We start from the raw sequence: 19507 nt of genomic DNA, 5'->3' as shown, positions 1-19507 counted from the left end.
CATCCTTGTCTAGTGTATTGGCAGCTTTTATAAAGCAGTTTAAGGTCCTCTAGAAATGAGGAGGCATTCTGCTGGATGCAGAACATTTTATAATGTTTCCTCCACAGTTATCTGCCTCATTAGCAACATTTTTTGACTTAGAAGTCTCTCTTTGATTTTATAAACTGACATGATTTCTCGTTCTGTTATGGATGCACATTGCTCTAGTCCTTCAATAAGCGTAATGTGTTTTAACTGCGACCCATTACGTGAAGTCAGGTGTAGAATTTTCCACTTGTGATGTCATATCAGCTCTCAGAAAGTTTTGGATTTTGGAGTGTTTCAATTTTGGATTTTTGGATTAGGATGCTCAAACTGTGGTTCTGTTCTTCTTAAGCATTTCTAATTTCCTGGTTATTCTACTTGCAGGTTTTCATTGGTAGGCATTACATGAATTAATAGTATCATGTACATGATATGGGTTCAATAAATATTGATACTGATATTGAATCAATATCAATGAAATCATTATTCTTTTATGGATATGCCACTAATTCAGAATTTGTCTTATTCCTTAGCAGGAATAAGCGTTTGTAAATTTTAAAAAGTGGTGCTGAGAAGATTGGGTTTGGAGTGTTCTGATCATTATTTTCAGAAATCTGTCTTAACTAGTTTCCCTCATTTTGGTAAAATAACACAAAATTTTGCATTTGTCCACAGACGAGATGAAATGGGAAGTGTACTAATTGCTTCTAGAAGTGGTAAGACTTCTAGAGACTACTGATACTATCTTCTAACCGTTTGTTGTTTCTGAAACATTACAGGGTAAATTAGAAATGTATTCCTTTGTTCATTGTTCATTTATTCAACAAATATTTGTGAAATATTTAATGTGCTTACTATGTGCCAAGCAATACACCAGACCAGCAGTTCTCAAAGTGTGGCCTCTGGATCCCTGGAGACTCTGAGCCCCTTTCAAGGGATTTACAAAATCAAAACTATTTTCATACTAACACTATTTGCCTTTTTCACTGTGTTGACACTTGCACTGATATTGCAAAAGCAAATGTGGGTAAAATAGCTGGTGTCTTAGTGTGAATCAAGGCAATAAACTTTATTAGAAGTCATTCTATTTTTCACCAACATACACATAGGAGAAAAAAGACAGTTTCACTTAAAAATGGCATTGATGGAATAGCAAAATTTATATTTTGTTAAATCTTGATGATTGACATTCTATGTGAAGAAATGGGAAGTAGACATTTATAAAGTGCTTCTGCGTACCAAAGCATAGTGGTTGTCTCCAGGAAAAACACTTGTGCAGTGGTTTGAGACACCATTTTACTTGAGAGAATGACTGACAGACAAACTGTGGTTATTTAGATTGGGTATTTGGCAGACATTTTCTCAAAAATGAACAAAATGATTCTCTCACTTCAAGGAAACCACTGACAGTATTTGTTGCCAATGATAAAATTTGAACTTTCAGGTTAAAAAATAAAAATTTGGAAAACTTGTATATCCTACTGTGAGCTTGACAGTTTGTCAATACATAGAAACTTTTCTGATGATATCAGTGATGATAATTAATGAATATGATTTTTTGATACCATGTAATGAAGTGTGACACCATATGAAAGATTTCTATAACCCAGTGAACCAATATTTTCCAGTGAACAGGGTATTATGTCACAAAATCATGCAAGGTTAGAAGATCCATTCACAGTGCAAGATAAGACCAATGGGTTTTAATTTAACAGCATGAAAGTTCATTGACATGGTTTCAGACTACCATTTGTTGATCTTTGGTGGGATAAGAAAGAATATCATTATCTGAAAAGGTTATTAAAATACTCCTTCCTTTTCCAACTACTTATCTGTGTGAGGCTAGATTTTATTCACATATGTACTTCAGGCAAAATACCATTACAAAAGATTGATTGCAGAAGCAGAAATGAGAATCCGGTTGCTTTCTGTTAAGCCAGATATTAAAGATACTTGCAAAACTGTAAAACTCTTCCTATTATATATATATATATTTTGTTTTGGATAATATAGTTCTTTTTTATTAAGAATGTTATTTTTGTAAATGTATTGTTTATTTGAGCTTTCAGGTTAAAAAATAAAATTTTGCTATTTTTATTAATTATTATTTATTATTTTTTACAAGAATTTAAAAATTGATACATAACTGTACATATTCATGGGGTGCAGTGTGGCATTTCAATAAATGTAAGTGGCAGAACTTTCAAAATCCTCTCTTCTTGCTATTTTGAAATATAAAACATTATTGTTAACCATAATCATCCCACTGTGTAGTGGAACACTGAAATTAATTCCTCCTATCTAACTAACTTTATGTTGTTTTTTTTAATGCAATAAGCAAATATTAAAAAAATTTTCAGTTGTAATTTCTAATATAGTAAATACTGAGAGGTATAACCATATAAACAAAAGGTATTTGGAATCTTTGGTAATTTTTAGGACTATAACGGATCCTGAGATCAAACACTTTGAGAATGGGTAATCCTAGAGATAGAAAAATGAAAGAATAAAAATAAAAACAGTTCTCCTTCATACATCTTTTTTTTGGTTCCAAACCCCCATATATTCCTGCTACTCTCTCTTCTAAAGCTGGAAGCAGTTCTCCTTCCTCTGAAATTCCGTAGCACTTTATTTCTACCCTGTTGAGCCATTATAGCACATCTTATGTTCCCATCTAGGCTAATATGTTTTTTGACAGCACAGACTTTATCTTACATCTTTGCATATTCATCAGCACCTGATACATTGTTTTCCATGTAGTAGAAATTTATATAGGTAAATTAAGTCACTTTAAAATTCCATATCTTAAAATCATTTAACTGTAAGTAGTTTGGAAGATTGACTTCAGTAAGGACTCTGAATAGCCAGGATTCTGTTGGTTCTTAAAACAAATACAATCACAAAGGGATCTCTGTTTAACTAAAGGGATGCCAAATTCTAGCCAGTGGGCTATTGATTTTAAGCAGTAAATGATTGATTGATCAATTCATTTAAACATCAGTTGAGCATAAACTGGGTACAAGGCACTGTGCTCATAAGAACAACAGTATTTTTATAGAGCTTTATAGCAGACAGATTAGTGATTCCCAGATGCTGGCCCATGATGAAGTTTCTTCTATTCATAATGAAATGAGAAAAGTAGCAACAATGAAACATCCCCCCCCCCAAAACTAAATATATTCTACTTAAAAGAATGTTCTTTATGTTGAGATTGATTTCTTGGTTCTTGGTGTTAATATAATCTTTTCTGATATAATATTTCTGATATTATGGTGAAATTTGGATTTTAAGCGTTTGTTTTTCTTTTTATTGTCCTTACTTGACTGAATCCAAATTTGTCAACTCTGTTGGCTCCTGCAGTTTTTGGGGGGGGGGGACATTTTACCAGCTTGTGGAAAACCACTGATGTAGACATTCTTTTGGCATTTATTGGAAAAGGATTTGACCTTTAGGTTTGACACTTTAAATCCACTGGCACAATCAGCTCATTTATTCTGGAGCTAATTGTAAACTTTGTGAGTTCTCTGGATTCCTTGTTTATACCCTCTCTCTTTGGCAGTTTATTATTCAACTGCAGGTGAAAAAGTAAAAAGAAAAAAAGAAACCCATTCTAAAATACTAGCAAATTAGTCAAATCTTTGGATGCTAGAATTATAGGGGGAAAGTAGAGAAATAGAATTTTTTTTTAATCAAAATAGGACATTTGAATTATCTTAGGGTTTCAAATCAGGTTGCATTTTCAACTTCCTACCTCTTCATAGGAACTTCTCATAGTTATATAACCAACATATTTTAATTCAAATTATTCCCTTTAAAAACTATTAGCAGTTGGGAGGCAGAGATAGCAGTACTGGAAATTATGATCCTGAACAACAGTCTTTCACTCAATAAATGAATGGCTGTTTTGTGCCAGGTTACTGGCATACAAAAATGAAAAAGACGCTGTTCTTGTCCTTAAAAGGTTTATAATCTAGAAGAGGGAGAGATATAAGCAGGTCAGTGTCCTGCAAATTGTTGTAGAGGATGTGATAGCTACACTACACTATCGTGGGGACTACGAGTAGAATTGGAGAGGTTCGGAGTGGTGTGAGTTGGGAGTGGTAGCAAAAAGAATAAGGATACGGAATGAAGGCATGGAGGTGGAAGTAGAAAACAGTGAACCTGTTAGGGGAAATTATGAGCATGTTGGTATGGCAGGAGGGTGGGGTGGAGTGGGATGTAGAGGTGTGGCGAAAGAAAAGGGTGAAGAGTTAAGCAGCAGCTAGATGTAGAACTTAAGGTGCTTTGTTTAGAAATTTGGACTTTACCCAAAGGATATACCAGAATGTGTTCTGTGGGATGGTGATAGGACAGAAAGGGGTTTTGTATAGTCATAAACATTTCAGAGGCACCAATAGAGACAAAGTTAAGCAGGTATATTTACTGAAGGCCTTTATATTATATTATGTAGCATTTTCATCACTGTTTGATTACTAAACTTGTTTGAAGGGCTACTTGTGTTTCCCAGAACACAGTCTGGGAAACTCTGCAATATGTAATGGGAAAAGTTTTAAGCAGGAAATTGTAGATAATTATGTAATCTAAATTCTGTTCTCAACACGCGAGTGTGATACTGCTTATTAGGTGTTGTTCAACCAGTATTTTTTAGCACCCACTATTTTCAAAATTATGTACTAGATATTCTGGAAGATTAGAAAGATGAATGAGACATCTAGTCTGGCTTTGAAAAAAAATAACACTTTGCTTATCTGTAAATGTTATTCATTTGTGCAATTATTTGAGTCAAAAGCAATACAAAAATGAGGAAGTTGAGGATAAACTTGGAGAATTATGGATTTTCTGGTGGTCCTTGCTCATTGCTTATTTCTACAGGGTGTTTAGTGTTAATTCTTTCCCCATAGATTATAACTACTCAGAAGCAAGTGCTTCTTTTGCTCATTTTTGAACCAGGATTGTTTCTGGCTAGGGTCCTCACCCAGGCAGTTCAGGGAAGCACAATAGGAAGAAAGTTGTCAAATTGAAACAAATTTTTGTGGGGAGTGGGAGGAGGTAGCTGTTGGTTTATTTGGTCTCCAAAAGTACCATATCTTCAACATATTCAAGTTTTGGTAGATTAAAGTGGAGTCAGTTCTGTGGATCTTTGGGATATATCCTAAAGGAATATCCCAGAAATTTAGAGAACAATTTTGATGGTAAAAGGGAATTTGAAGTTGCATCTGGTGGAATAGAAAGGTCAAAGCTAGAAATCTGAGAATATCTCAGATTTTTCACTTAACTCTGTACCTTTTTCTTAGTGTTAAGGGAGAGAATTTTTAAATAATCTTCTTGAATTAAGTTTCCTTATTACATGTTTATTCTCAGCCATTCTAACTAGTAGGGAAACATAGAATCAGTGTGTCTAGAGTGGGTTTGTGCAACCTACAGCTTTTCATTGCCAGTTGTGTAGTGGTTGAGATCACTGGTCTTGGAGCTAGATGGCCCGGGTTCAGATGTATGAATTAGATTACCCACTTAGGGTCCCTGCCCCTTACTAACTGTAAAACCTTAGGCAAATTACTTAACCTCCTCATGTCTCTACATCTAAAAATGGGAAAATGATAGTATGTACCTTATAAGGTTATGAGGATTAAGAAGAGCTAATTAATGTGAGGTGCTTAGAATAGTGCCTGGCACATGCTAGTGCTAGGTCAACTGTTATCTTTAGGATTTCTTTATCTTACTGTTTTCTTTAAGATAATCCACTGTGGAAATCCATCAAAGGCTAGTAAGTTTTCTGCCTAAATAGGATCTTTTTTTTTTTTTTTTTGGAGAATGGCCTGCTAACTCTAACTAGAATTGGATATAAATGGACTGTTAGTATTTTATAATTCATACAATTAAAAAATATAGCAAATATTTGGCGTATTTAGATAATAATAGTAGCTAACATTTCTTGAGCCTGTACTACGTGCCAGGAGTTGGTTCCATGTGCTTTTTACCAGTTAACTTATTTAATCGTTATTTTAAAGTTGAGGAAACTATGGCACTGAGAGGGTACGCAACTTGTCCAAGGTCACACAGTTGGTTATCGGCATGGTTAGGATTCAAACCAGGCAATCTGGTTCTATAGCTCACACATCCATTGTGATATCCTATCTTTCATGCAAATGTATTATGTATTTTTGATCTGTTTTTCAAAGTGTTTTATTTCATTTAGTGCAAACAAAAATCAGGTGGAAAACATTAGCTAAAAAATAATTTTGTTACTGTTTTTTTTGTTCTGGTGAAGAGTTACTCCTAATGTCACATGTTAGAGCCATGTTGATTATGATTCTTTTGTTCTGTGGAAGTATAAGATTATGAATTTAATTTAACCAACTGGTCCAGGTGCATGCATTCATTCTTTAGAACTGCTTTTCACTTTACATCTCAGCTGTATAGTTTCAGGGCATTGCGTGAGAATGCCACTTTGCATGCAGTTTGCAAACTTGGTTGCTTTTTTCTACTATCCTTGCAAGCATTAATATAATTAGGTTATATCAAATCCTAACTTATGAAATGCTTTCTTTATAGAATTTAAAAATGGAGAGCACATGTAAAATTGTGCTTTTTATATTCTTTAGTATAAAAGACTAGACTGCTCTAAAAGTAATCATTTTAGTTGCTCCACTTTGTTGGTACTAATGTAGCACTTTCTGGGTCCTCTATTTGAAACAAACAAAAAAACTGGGCAAAACTAATTTGCCACTAGATGGAGCCCTGGCTATTTGGGTAGAAATAAAGGCAACACAGGCAGAATATTAAATCATGCAGTCATATCATGCTGGAGGGCCCCCGGTATTTGCGGCCCTTAGCTTTTAATTGTAGACTGCATCTTTGTTCTTTGTCTGACCTGCAGAGTGACATCACTGCCTTTCTTCCTGTGCGCTGGCTTTGACACAATCCAGATGGCCACAGTGATCGGTAGGCGCCCAATCTGCCTGGTACAGCAGTTGATGAAACAGAATAGGAAGACGTTTTATGATCAGCTTCAGGAGCACAATGAGGCTGCAGCTTTGCTAAGTAATTACATTCACTGTGCACACTTTATTCCTCACAGAGAAAGGTCACAGGGAAAAATATACATTTTTATTTATAGTGTTGTGAGGTATGGACCTTTGATCTTTTATTAGTCAGTAGTCTGCTCCAAAGGAATGCTCTCTTTTCCCTGCTCTGCAGTCATTCGTGAAAATGACATGTTTATTTATGTTTAATGGTTCTTTCAGGCTGTGCATTGTGATACTTACCTTCCCTCTTCCTCTCCTTTGTCTCTAGTTAGTAACACAAAAATGTTTTAGTTTTGTAGTGAGTTTAGTTTGGAGAAGTCAGAGTTCAGGCATGTTAATACAAGCAGATTTCTGTCAGATATACTCCAGAGTGATTTGGTAAAATATATTATTGTTTATTATATATTTGTCTTTAAGGAGGTCAGAAGAGTACAGGAACAGTACTCTGGTGGGGGGGAGGTGAGGGTGGTGGTCAGGAAAAGAACACGACGTTAATTTTACATCCATTTTTGGACATTTGGTTAAAGCCATGTAAAATGCTAATTTTCAATAAAATATAAGAAGTTGATATTAATTTAGTATTTTCCATTTTCATTTGAAATTAATCTTTACCAATTGAAGTATTGTACAAAACATTTAACAAAAACCTAAGAACTGAACTTTTCTCTAAAGTTTAGTATTCACACACTTTTGAGTTTCTTCCACGTGATTCATTTCCAAAGACTGCAAAAAAATATTTGTACTCTTTTTAATGGTGGGCCGTGAATATTATTCACAGAATTGATCTAGAAATTATAAATCATAAAAATGAATGAGAATTCATATTCACCATGCTTTATTCAAACTTGACACTCTTTCTAAAGTAAAGTCTCTTAGTTGTCCCTTTTGGGTCTCTACTAAAAAAAAAAGAAACTCTAACAAAAGAAATCTCCGAATCTTACAATATTTTAGAGTCTTCTCCAGGAAGGAAATTTGTAAATAATGGCTGGAAGAAGGCAGCATGGTCTAAGGAAAGAGCATGGCTTTGCAGTCGATACAGCAGTGTTTTCTAATCTTTTTTCCACTGCTTATTTGCTTTTGTGCCCTTGGACCTTTGAGCCTTGGTTTCCTTACATGTGTATTGGGGGATAAAATTTCCTAGGTTTACTCTAAGAATTAAATGATAAAATGTGTATATTAGGCCCCAGACAGTTCCTGTCACATGGTATGAACTCAGTAAATGCTAATTCCTTTCAACTGTTTTAAACTTCATCTCTTTCCTCAATCTCTTGCAAAATGTGTTCACGAGATACACTGCTGTTATATAGTGTGTATTTTATTGATAAGATATAAATAAGTCTGGGTTGAAAGTAAGCTTACTGTCTGAAAAATAGGAATTTTAAATTTATTAACATTGTATATATGTTCAATTCCACATAAAACCATAATCATCAATTGTGCAATGAATGTGTTTAACATTTATGATGTTTTAATTTGCTTTTTTTTTTTTTTTTCTCCTACTCAGCTCTTGCCCCTGTTCTTTGACTCTCGTTTTGTTGGTGAAGATATCACAGTGATGTCTGCCTTCAACCTGCTGCATTTGGTGACAAAGAGCCAGCCAGTAGCCCTGCGAGCCTGTGGGCTTCCCTCAGGTTGCTGCTTGTTGTACTGTACATAGTGAGGGCACTGGTCCGAGTGGGTGTTTCTGCTGCAGGAAATGATACACCATCATACTTTGCTAAATTTCATTTTCTCTTACTTGGGCCTTAATTTGAAGACGGAAATTGGTTATAAATCATCACTCTACTTTGAGTAATATTCATTTCCACAATCCTTACAACCCTAGGAAACACTGTCCAGTTTCCTTGCCCAATATATAATTGTCACTAATATTTCGTGATATCTTTTTGTTCTTTAATGTACACTACACATCTGCAAATCATAATGTTCATAAGGGGCTGGCAGTCTTAGTAAGAAACTGCCCCAAATTATACAAAATAAGACATTCATCTTGTTAAAGGATAATGAAAATGCTTTCTATTTGACGTGGCCATTTCTTTCAGAAACAAGAAAATTAAAATGAACAACTTTAGCATAATTAAGTTACTTATGTATTGTATTTAAAAAATAAAAGCCATTTTACTTGATGATCAAATAAACAACTAATATAGCATGTGTCAACCGGATCTTAAATTAGAACCTCTATAATTTTTGAAAATGTAATTTAAAAAATGTAATTTAAACAAGTGAGGCATGAAAGTCCAAAATTTCATTATGTGCCTATATTGTGAGTTTAATGTTTTAATTTTATTATAAAACCCACAATGGTCAAAGTTTTATTTCTGTGAACATGATTATCAATATTATTTCCATTTTCAATTAATGTACACATCTCTATTATTACTATATTGTATAGATAATTTAATTCCAACTCATTACACATGTATTAAATATTAAATATGAGTGCCAGGCATTGTGTTAAGAAGTGAGGAAACAACGATAAACAAGGTAAAGTTGATTTTTTTCAGTAAGTACCAGGTGGAGATGAAACTGTGTGAGGACCATTGAACCATATGATGATATGACTAGGGAAATCGAGAGGAAGATGCTCCTAGCTCTTTTCTTTAGGGGAAGAAATTCTGGAAGGGAGGCAAGGTCTCTGAAGTTTAAGGAGGGCTCAGTGGAGGATATGGGTTTGAGCTGAATCCCAAACCAGAAGCAGCAGTTAGCCTGGTGTCAGGAAGGGGGAAGAACATTTCTAACATAGAGTGTAGAATGGGCAAAACATGAAGGCCTGAAGGAGCAAGGATGTTCAGAGAAATGCAAGTTATTTAATATGGCTATCTTGGGTAGGTGAGGGCAAGAAGAAGAAGTGAGGAAAGAAAGGTAGCCAGTTCATAAAGTGACTTATGGATGTTCTAAGGAATTTAAATCTTGGGGAAGAGGTGAAGAGGAATAACATGACTTAATTTGCATTTTATAATGATTATTGTTTTAGTATGATGGAGGGTCAGTGCTGCTTTTCCAGATATTTCTATGAGAGGGGCTGGGAAGGCAAGCTGTGTTTGAATACCAAATACACTTTTATAAAAAGTAGATTTTATGTGTATTTGTGTGACTTGAGGGGCTAATGAAGCTTAGTGCATGGAGTCCCCAACCACTGTTCTCAACATCCCCCCTGGCCCTGCATTCCTCTGCACTGCCACCGTAGAGTATATTGGAGGAGTTTGAGCTGGAGGGAGTCGTGAAGTGCTGAGAGTCTTAACAGTGGTCAGTAGGTTTGAAAAGAAAGGGGATGGATTAGGGAGAGATTCAGGCTGTAGAAATGACAAGGTTTATCTGTTGAATTGTCTATGAATTTGAAGTAGAACCTCAACCACTGTAGTCTCTGTGCCATGTAGATCTTTTTGCATCAGTATACTATGTATTACATATAACAATAGGACTATAAAAATTAGTTTATACATAACCATGTTTTCTACTGAAAAAAAACCCAGTGTGTGAAAGCATCTAGCATAGTTCTTGTAACATGAGCTTGCTATACACAGAGAAGGCTAAGTGTTTCCAGAAACAACTTATTAATTAACAGTGTATTCTTCAAAATTTGAGTCATAGAATTAAAGGGTTTTATAATGAAATTGTTTAATTGAAATGTATCTTTACATTTTGATAACAAAATGACTGAAAGTCTACAAAGGTGGTAATTTTGAAGAAGTAACCATTATAGTACAGTGCCTAAGCACACAAATTCTGGGGTCAGACTGACTGGGTTTGACATCTAGCTTTGCCATTTACTGTGTGCCTTAGCTTACTTGTTCGTAAAATAGGGATAATAATAGTACCCACCTGAAAATGTTGCTGTGAGAATGAGATAGATTGGGATATGAAAAGTGCTTAAAACAGTGTCTGGCATATAATAAGCATAACATATGCCTTCTCTGTGTGTTAGAAATCCGTGTATCTATATCAGTATAGACTTATATTTTTCCAATATAATAGACTTTAAAAAAACATTCAAATATGTTTCATCTTTCATTTAACTATATTTTTACTTTATCTTTTTCCCATATAACTTTTTTAGTAGGAATTACAAATCCACTTTATGTTTGAGAAATAACCATCTAAATCTGTTGTTTTGATCTCTTTATTTTACTTGTACGTCTTGCTGAACCACAATTCAAGACCTATAAACATACTACGCATTTCTTTTATTCTTACTACCCACTACTAGTGGAAGCACAGAAAAACTCTCTATCTTTCTTACCTAGGGCTTGTAAACCCATTTTAATTTGATGAATGAATTTGCTAGAACAGAGTTCTTCAATTCCTAAGTCATTCAAGTACTACTTATTTTTTAAAGTGTTATAAAAGTTAGTCTTCCAGTGTCTACATATTTCATAACTTGAATATTAGCAAAATCTCTATTATCGATTTCTCTAACAGGATTTTACTCTTAGATGTATAGTAATGTTGAAGAAATCATTAAGTTCAACAATAATGAAATAAACTATTTAAATTTTGACAAATAAGAATGAAATTGAAATGGGAATTCTAGTCCTCATTACTTTGTACAGGTAGGAGAGAAGAGGCCAAAATTAGAGATATAGGAAATTAAGATGAAAGTTTGCTTTAATTTAGTTTCCTAGACAAAACCCATTACAAAGAAATCTCTGTAAATCAAAAAGATTTCTGTTCCCTAGCCAGTATCCTACTAATTTTGAATATTATTCAATATGAAATAATTCCAGAACTAAAAATAATTGGAATAGGCTCTTAAAGTTGATTATAGCTAGTATATCCTGCGTGAAGGCCATATCACAGAAGAGTGATCTATCATTTTTTCAGGTTTGACTTCCTTCTTATTTCTTAATAAGCATAATTTTAACTTAGAGCTTATTAAGTGCATCTGAGTTATGGTTCACTCATGTTTGTAATTAAAGGTAATTTTTCTCTTTCAGAATTTCTTAATTTCCTATCACAGTTTCTTTTATTTATTAAAAAGAGCACTGGAATAGGAGTCAGAAAACTTTAACCATAGCTCTGTTATTAACTTGTGTGACCTTGAACAAATCAGTAAGCCCCTCCAGACTTCAGTCTTTTCATCTTTAAAACAACGAATTCAAATTAGATGCTATGATTTTTTTTTTTTTTTTTTTTGGCTAAGCCTCAGCAGCCATGAAATTCTATGATTTTATTAACTATCATTTGCTTTTACTTTTGGCTTTGGGTTAAAACTTAAAACTCAGTACTAATTAATTCTGGGAACTTACAGAAAAGTCTGCTAGGTTGTGGTGGGAGGACAGAAATATTTTCCATGTTCGAACGTTAGAATCATTGGCTTCTAAATCAAGACTGAAGCATTATCTGAGTGAGGAGGGATGAGGAAGCACAATTTTATACACAGTTTTAATGCTAGATGACAATTCAGTGTGACTGTAACTTACACTAGATATCATGGTAGCTTTCAGCCAAGTGAGGATGTTCGTCTAAATAATACTAACTGCAGTGATAAATTATACTTTTCTTTAACATCATGCACATAATATGCTTGTGATTCTTATTTGACTTCATGGCGTATTAACGGTCTCTGTGAATTGAAGAGTCACATGGTTATTATATAGCTTATAAAGATGTCTTACCATAATATTCTAATGTAGAAATTAGAAAAGAGATATTTTGCAAATGATGTTTGAAAATCATAGAATATCTACAGTATAACTAGAACTTTCTATGAAGTAGGGGCTTATGGCTCTGGAGTTTAGCACAGTGCCTGGCACTTAATAAATATTTGTTAAATGAATAAATAAACATTTGAAACATTTATATGGAAGAAAATTTATAGCTATAACAGAGAGTCTAAATTCATTTGAGACTTCTTTATATGGGAAGATTGAAAGTAAAGTTCATAGTTTGGTTGGCTTTTGAATTTATTTTCAAAAAGCAATTTCTCTTTTGTATGAGTGCAATATAATGGATGTCTTTAGTATAAATCACATTGAAGTTAAACAAATAATGTTAACATATATATAACATTTATTCAGTGTATATTATCCAGAATTGCTTTTATTTTTTCTCTCAAACAATTTGAGTTTTGGTGATAGATAACCACCAAAAATTGAGCAAGTGAATAAGTGCATATTATACTTACAATGAGAATTAAGAACTCTAGCTCTTTTGATCATTTCTTTGGGGAAAATTAATATTGTCTGTTGTGCTTTAAATTCTCCATTTGTAAGAGGAAATACTACAGATATGCATCTAGGCAACTTCCATAAATAAGAAGTACTCATTATTCAAGTTTGAGCTGGCAGTGGTTCATTAATAGCAATGATGTAATATTTAGCTTTTTAAACAAGATAATCAAAGTCAGCAGTGTGTTGTTCACTGACTGTATAGATTGATTTTCTATATTACTTTAAAAAAAAACTGTTTGGGTCATGAAAATATGGATCATCTTCATAGATCTTTGATAAAAGTTATGACCTTTGTCTCCAGAAAAGACTTATATGCACCTACGCACAATTTTTCATATAATTTCCAAAAGTTTTTTTGTTAGATCTTCTGAAACTCTTCAGAGAGGGCTCTTTGACCACATGTTTAGAACCTCTATCTAAAAGATACACACAAAACCAATATAAAACTCTGATCAGAATACAGTATTTTTGATTTCTGTATTGGTGTCACCAGTGGAATTCTTTCCCATGTGTTCAGGTTAATGTCCTCAGTTCTCCAATTTCTCTATTCTTACATGTTCATTTTAATTTCTTTGATTCTATCAAAAATGCCTTGGGAAAGATTTTTAAAAAAACCAAATAGTTAAAAAAAAATTTACATACAAATTTCAGCTCTCGTAATTCCCAAAATAATTTGCAATTAGTTGATTGAATGGTATACACATTTTCCAGTAGATGGCACTGGTTTTACATTCTTTCACAGCATGAGAGTACTGATATCGTTAGCACATAGGTACATTGTGAAAACTTAAACAAAAGTATGTAAAGAATATCCAGCTAAGAACATATGGATTTACAAACTACAAATTTTTTTGCTTATATTATGTTCAAACAGTATTTGTAGAGTGCAAAACCTTTTTCCATTTTCAATAGGATTCCAACTCCCTTATGCTTGGACATCTCACCAGAATTGTCTTTCATGTATAGACTTTCTATAAACTAAAACAAGTTTTCATAAATTAACTTATCTTGTACCCACATAGCTGATTTAAAAGTAATTTATAGTTTTATATGCAGCTAAATTTTCTTCAGCAGACCACCCAAGAATTAAAGAAAATTTCACATTTTGTTTTGCTATGTTTTGAATTTTCATAGAATCTTGAAAATGTTATTAGTTTAACATGTTGACTGTTAAAGCATGAATAGTTTTTTGCGTGAATGAAAATATTTTAGGAAACTAAGAAAAATTATATTTAAAATGTTGATTAATGAGTACTGTGATGCAACTGTGTTTTTTTCTAAAGCAAAACGTTTTAGTAGCTCTATGATATAATAAAGTTTTAGTTAATGTTGGAAAGTTGTTGCGCAGCATCTAATTACCAGATGAGTTTTAAAAATTATTTGTGGACAATGCATATTAGTCAAGGCTAAATAGTTATAGAATAATATCTGTATGAATAAGGTGTTGGGCAATATGGTTTGTTAAATATGGATTTTTAAAATATTTTGTTAAATATGGAATGAAATTTTCATATTGTACATAAAATACATAGCAACATCTAGTAGCAACAGAGGTAAAATGGGCTCGAACAAAAAATTAAACAAATCTTAGTTTTGTTTTAGAAATTCATTAGTTAATTAACAATGACTGTAAAGAATATAAAACATATTACAAATTCTGAAAAATGATAATTCTGTAGTGTTAGACTATCTAGACATATGGACTTAGGGGAAATCATATAGGTAATTAGATGTTTATCTAAACATGTTCATAATAATGTTACCTAACAGATCTTAGAAAGATTTATTAAAATCAGCTGTCTCTTGCTCTCAACAAATACAAGTTTAGTGAAGGAAAGAGCCATGAATGACAGTTCACAAAGACTCACTAAAATTGAGGATAAATACTTGATGAATTTTTATTATCATTCTTTCCTAGTTTCCAGCTTTATCCTAAACATTTTATTTAAAGATTGAATTTCTCATGACTGCTTTTTCTAGATGTATTTTAATTTTAAATTCTTCAAAATAGATTTTATTGAGTTGTTTTGTTCCTTTATATTTGAAATCAACTATCTATTTGAAATTTTAAAATTCCCATTTCATTTATTTTAATTCCCTAGTTTTTTCTCTTTTTTTTACATTTAGAATCTTTGCACTTATATTAGTCATATAAAAATGCATGTTATAAAAAATATACTATGAAATGGTGAAGATATCAGTTATTTAGATGTTAATAAGAACTGTACATTTATAAATTATTCAATAACTTTTTATGATAAGCATATCCTTCAACATTAGATATATTTATTATATCCAGCAACATAATTGCAAACAAAGAATGGAATGTTAATTTAAATCATTAGATTATTTGAATTTCAAGCAAGCATAGGAAACTCAAAATTCTATAACTGTAGTTTTGTAAGATTTTGTTTTGTTGCAGAAATGCATGTTGGCTCAGAATGATACAGCTGTAAGAAGTGTGTGTGGGGGTGCTGGGGGAAGGACATTAAATAAGTTTGGGAAAGGTAATGGGTTTGATCAGGCAAAATCTGTTTCTATTATGGAAAATTCTTGGTTCCTGCAAAGTAAGCTCTGGAAAAGCAGAGAGTTTTGTCTGTTTAGTTCACTACTACATCTCAGCAACTAGAATTGGGTCTGTCACATAGTAGATGTTCAATAAATATTTGTTGAATTAATAGTTGTGAATAAGTAGCATCATCTTTTGAATCAAAATAATGCCACATCAAATAATAAAATAATTGTTTTTAAGGAATGTACATTCTGGTGAGAAAGGTGGCCACTTTGAATCCAAATTTTATTATCTATAGGATGAAGAGAGTTAAATACATGATGGTTTTATGATTCTATATACATACTTCCTCTTTTGTTTTACTATGGAGCAGAAGTGAGAAGCGTTGTGAGATTCTTTCTGCCCAGAATGGCAGACTGGTTTCTTGAAATAGAATTTCAAGCAATGACAGTTCTTCTAAAGGATATTGAAGGAATGCATAGATGTAATTAGCAGGAGGTGGTAGGAGTGGGAGATGGGAGGATGGATTTGGGAATGGACTATGGGCAGAGAGGTTAGCAATGGATGGGCATATTAAAGTGCAACAAAATATGTGTTCAAGAGAGAAATGTAATGAATTAATAAATTAGAGGAGGAAAGCTACAGACAAGAGAGCCTGGCTCTCATTAACCAGTTGAGTGACCATGTCAGTAACTTCTTTGGGTCTTGATTTCCTATTGAGGGCTTTGGACTAGAAGGTTTTCATTTCCAAAATTATAATCTGAGGAATTAGTTCTACTAATTACCCTGTAAAGTGGAGCTAATCATCAAATTGAGAAGTCTGTGCATACTACCATATTTCATAAATTCTTAGATGCACTATTTAAACATTTTGGTAATATGGATGCAGCTTAAAAATCATTGTGGTAAGAATGTATCACAGTTTTGCAACTTTTCCCCTCCTTTTCTAGTGGAGTATAAAATAATTACATGTCAAAAATACCACATATTTAATAACATATTAGCATAAGAAAGTCTTTGAGAAGGTCTTTATGTAGAAACCCATATAACCTAGATTTTCCTAATCTAACTATGGAAACTTCTGATTCTTACTCCCCAAGAGGAACAGCCTGTTAGCATTATCTTCAGAGCCCAGTGTTTTACACAGTACTTTTTGGGGAATGTTAGGGGGTAATCTCATCCAGGAAATAAATGGAATATTAGTCATAACAAAAAATTTGAATGTGGAACTCTAGAGAGGTAATAAAATTTTCAGAGTAGTAATAAGGAAAAAAAAAGTTTTATTCTATCATTATTCATTCTTTTAAAAAAAATTTCACTTATGTATCAAGCAAATGGTATTGTTGCATTTTTAAAACTAAGTTCTAAGAAACAAAGCCAAAGACATCATTTAGAAAAAATTTTTTTAGGAATGAGATTTAAATAGCAATAATTGAAATGGAGAGTTGAATAAGTATATAAATACAATATATATTTATTTAGTTCTTCCTCTATCCTGGGCACATTGCGAGGTGCTACTGATGCAAAGATGACCAAAATATATATATGAGCACTGTCCCTGAAGTAGTTATTGAATAACTCAGGGGAAGGCTTTTGCCTCTTCTTGAGTTATCTGGATGAAAAAGAAAAATGTAAAATTTTTGACTATTTTTTTCCCCCAGAGTCTCTCAGATTTTTCTAGAACCCATAGACTCAGATTTAGCTGTTCATTTAGTCTACAATTGCAGACTTGTTTTCTATTCATTGTGCTTAATTAATTTAGATTTGAAGTTTGATATGAGTGGAAATTTGCAAAACTCAGGTTTTAGACAATATAAATTTTATTTTATTTCTAATGAAGTATATGCAGTGTTACATTTGAATAAAATTCTGCATAATAATCTAAGGGAGGGCTCTTTCCTTCCTTTTTCTGGGTGGTAACCTCTCATTTCCCTACGCAGTCTGTGCTCCCTAAGGGGGAGAGGGAAAATGGGAGAGTGAACTATTTTTTGATTGCATGTGAAATGTAGGATGAAAATGAGCCTGTCTGTTTTTAATTTTTTTTTTTTTCTGTATGGGCTGTGATGTTCTAGTGAAGACCCATATTGTAAAAAAAAAAAAAATTAAAAACAGGGAACTCTAACTTTGTCAGACTTTCACATGCAATCAGATAGAATTGAAGTTAAGTGACTTTCTCTTCCACAACTGTCACTTGATGATGGCAGTCCCTTTAAAAATTCTCTTCTTATTCATATGCGTTGCAAGCAAGAAAATGCTTTTTGGCTGAAAACATGTTTTAAGTATTTCCCTACACTTTATGCTTTATGGTCCACATTTACAGGACAACATTGCTCTCAGTATTTGCATTGAATTTTGATGAGCTGATAAAGTACTCTTTAATTCTTTTTGGTATTTAAACAATGCTGATAAAATGATTACTACTTATGAATTCAACAATTAAAAATTTTTAACATACGAGTAAAAGATAGAAATGCAAAATGTGGCTTCTATCTTACAGTCAGTCAGGTGAATGATTAATGAATGTTTCATCAGTATGAATGTAGCGGTAAATCACTCTGTTGTCTCCTCTCAAGAAAATCATACAGATTCAAGGGCTGGCCAGTGGCTCACTTAGGAGAGCATGATGCTGACAACACCAAGTCAAGGGTTAAGATCCCCTTACCAGTCATCTTTTTAAAAAAAAAGAAAATCATGCAAATTCACAAGTGAAATTTTACTGTTAAGACTAGAATTTTAGATCATAGTAATAAGCTTTAGATATTCTGAGGAATGCATTTACTCCCACTGATTTACAGTGAGAAAACGTCTGCACATTTTTCTCTTTAATTTTAAAACTACCTTATTTCTCTGCTCCCCCAATTTTTTGTGTTTCAAATCTGGATCTACATTTCATTCTGGTTGTTTTTGCTTTGTTAAATTAGCTGATACAGCTTACATTAAACTCTCTTTGTGTACCTTTCACCAGGATAGGATACTTACCACCTTGACTCGTACACATTTGATCACACTACATCTAACAGCTTATCTAGATGGAGGTGTCTTCCCTATTTGGATCTTCTTTGGCACTCTGACCCTGTAGATGTTATTTCTAGAAATCATTTGAATTTTCTATACTCCAGTTATAACTGGACGTGGTCAAGCTAGGTGGGCAAAATAACTCTCTTTATACAACATTTTGCACATACCTTTAACTATAAGACTGCACATTGTATTGATTGTCTTATCTTTCTTGCTATCATATTTATTCTCCTAGGGTAGGAACCTTAACTTATTTATTTTTAACTTTCCAGTGTTCATCACAGTTCTTGATTCACTATGGAAGTTTAATAGTCGTAGAAAATATGAATTAATATTAGTCCCAACAGTTTATGTCTTAAAGAATTTACAATGTGTTTGGGAAAATAAAGCAGAAACAACTGAAGATGTTTGAGAATAATTGCACAATACTATATTTGCCTATGTAAATAGAACCTTGCAGAGTAAATACATTAGTATTATGGATAATAGTGGGGTTGAACTTATAAGGGTTCAACTTGCTTGAAAACATCTTCTGAGTTTATCTATTCAAACCTTCACTATGGAAACCAAAAGACTAATTTTATCATTGAACTATGCATCACTAAAACGTATGGTATTGTTTAATTCAAGAAATTTAAATTGGTATGTTGCCTTGGCATGCTTGTAATGTCAATTGATGTTAATTAGAACTCTGTGCATGCATCAGTAGAATATAAATGAAACTGATCTGTGGAATTGTCTTATGTGAAGGGATA

General features: G+C 32.9%; 1 protein-coding gene across 2 annotated transcripts in view; it reads left to right on the top strand.

Annotated features, from left to right (window-relative positions):
* The window catches only part of MSRB3 (methionine sulfoxide reductase B3), a 198488-nt gene that overhangs the window by 33306 nt on the left and 145675 nt on the right, over positions 1-19507 (top strand). For both annotated transcript variants that reach the window (XM_063075719.1, XM_063075720.1), the window contains exon 2: positions 8554-8680. In XM_063075719.1, the coding sequence (XP_062931789.1) occupies positions 8605-8680 (76 nt within the window). In that variant the 5' untranslated portion in view covers positions 8554-8604. The remainder of the gene's footprint in view (positions 1-8553; positions 8681-19507) is intronic.

The sequence above is a fragment of the Cynocephalus volans genome, chromosome 12 (assembly GCF_027409185.1).
Source record: "Cynocephalus volans isolate mCynVol1 chromosome 12, mCynVol1.pri, whole genome shotgun sequence".
Taxonomy (NCBI): Eukaryota; Metazoa; Chordata; class Mammalia; order Dermoptera; family Cynocephalidae; genus Cynocephalus; species Cynocephalus volans.
The sequence above is the reverse complement of the archived record's forward strand: the minus strand, read 5'-3'. Positions and strand labels throughout refer to the sequence as shown.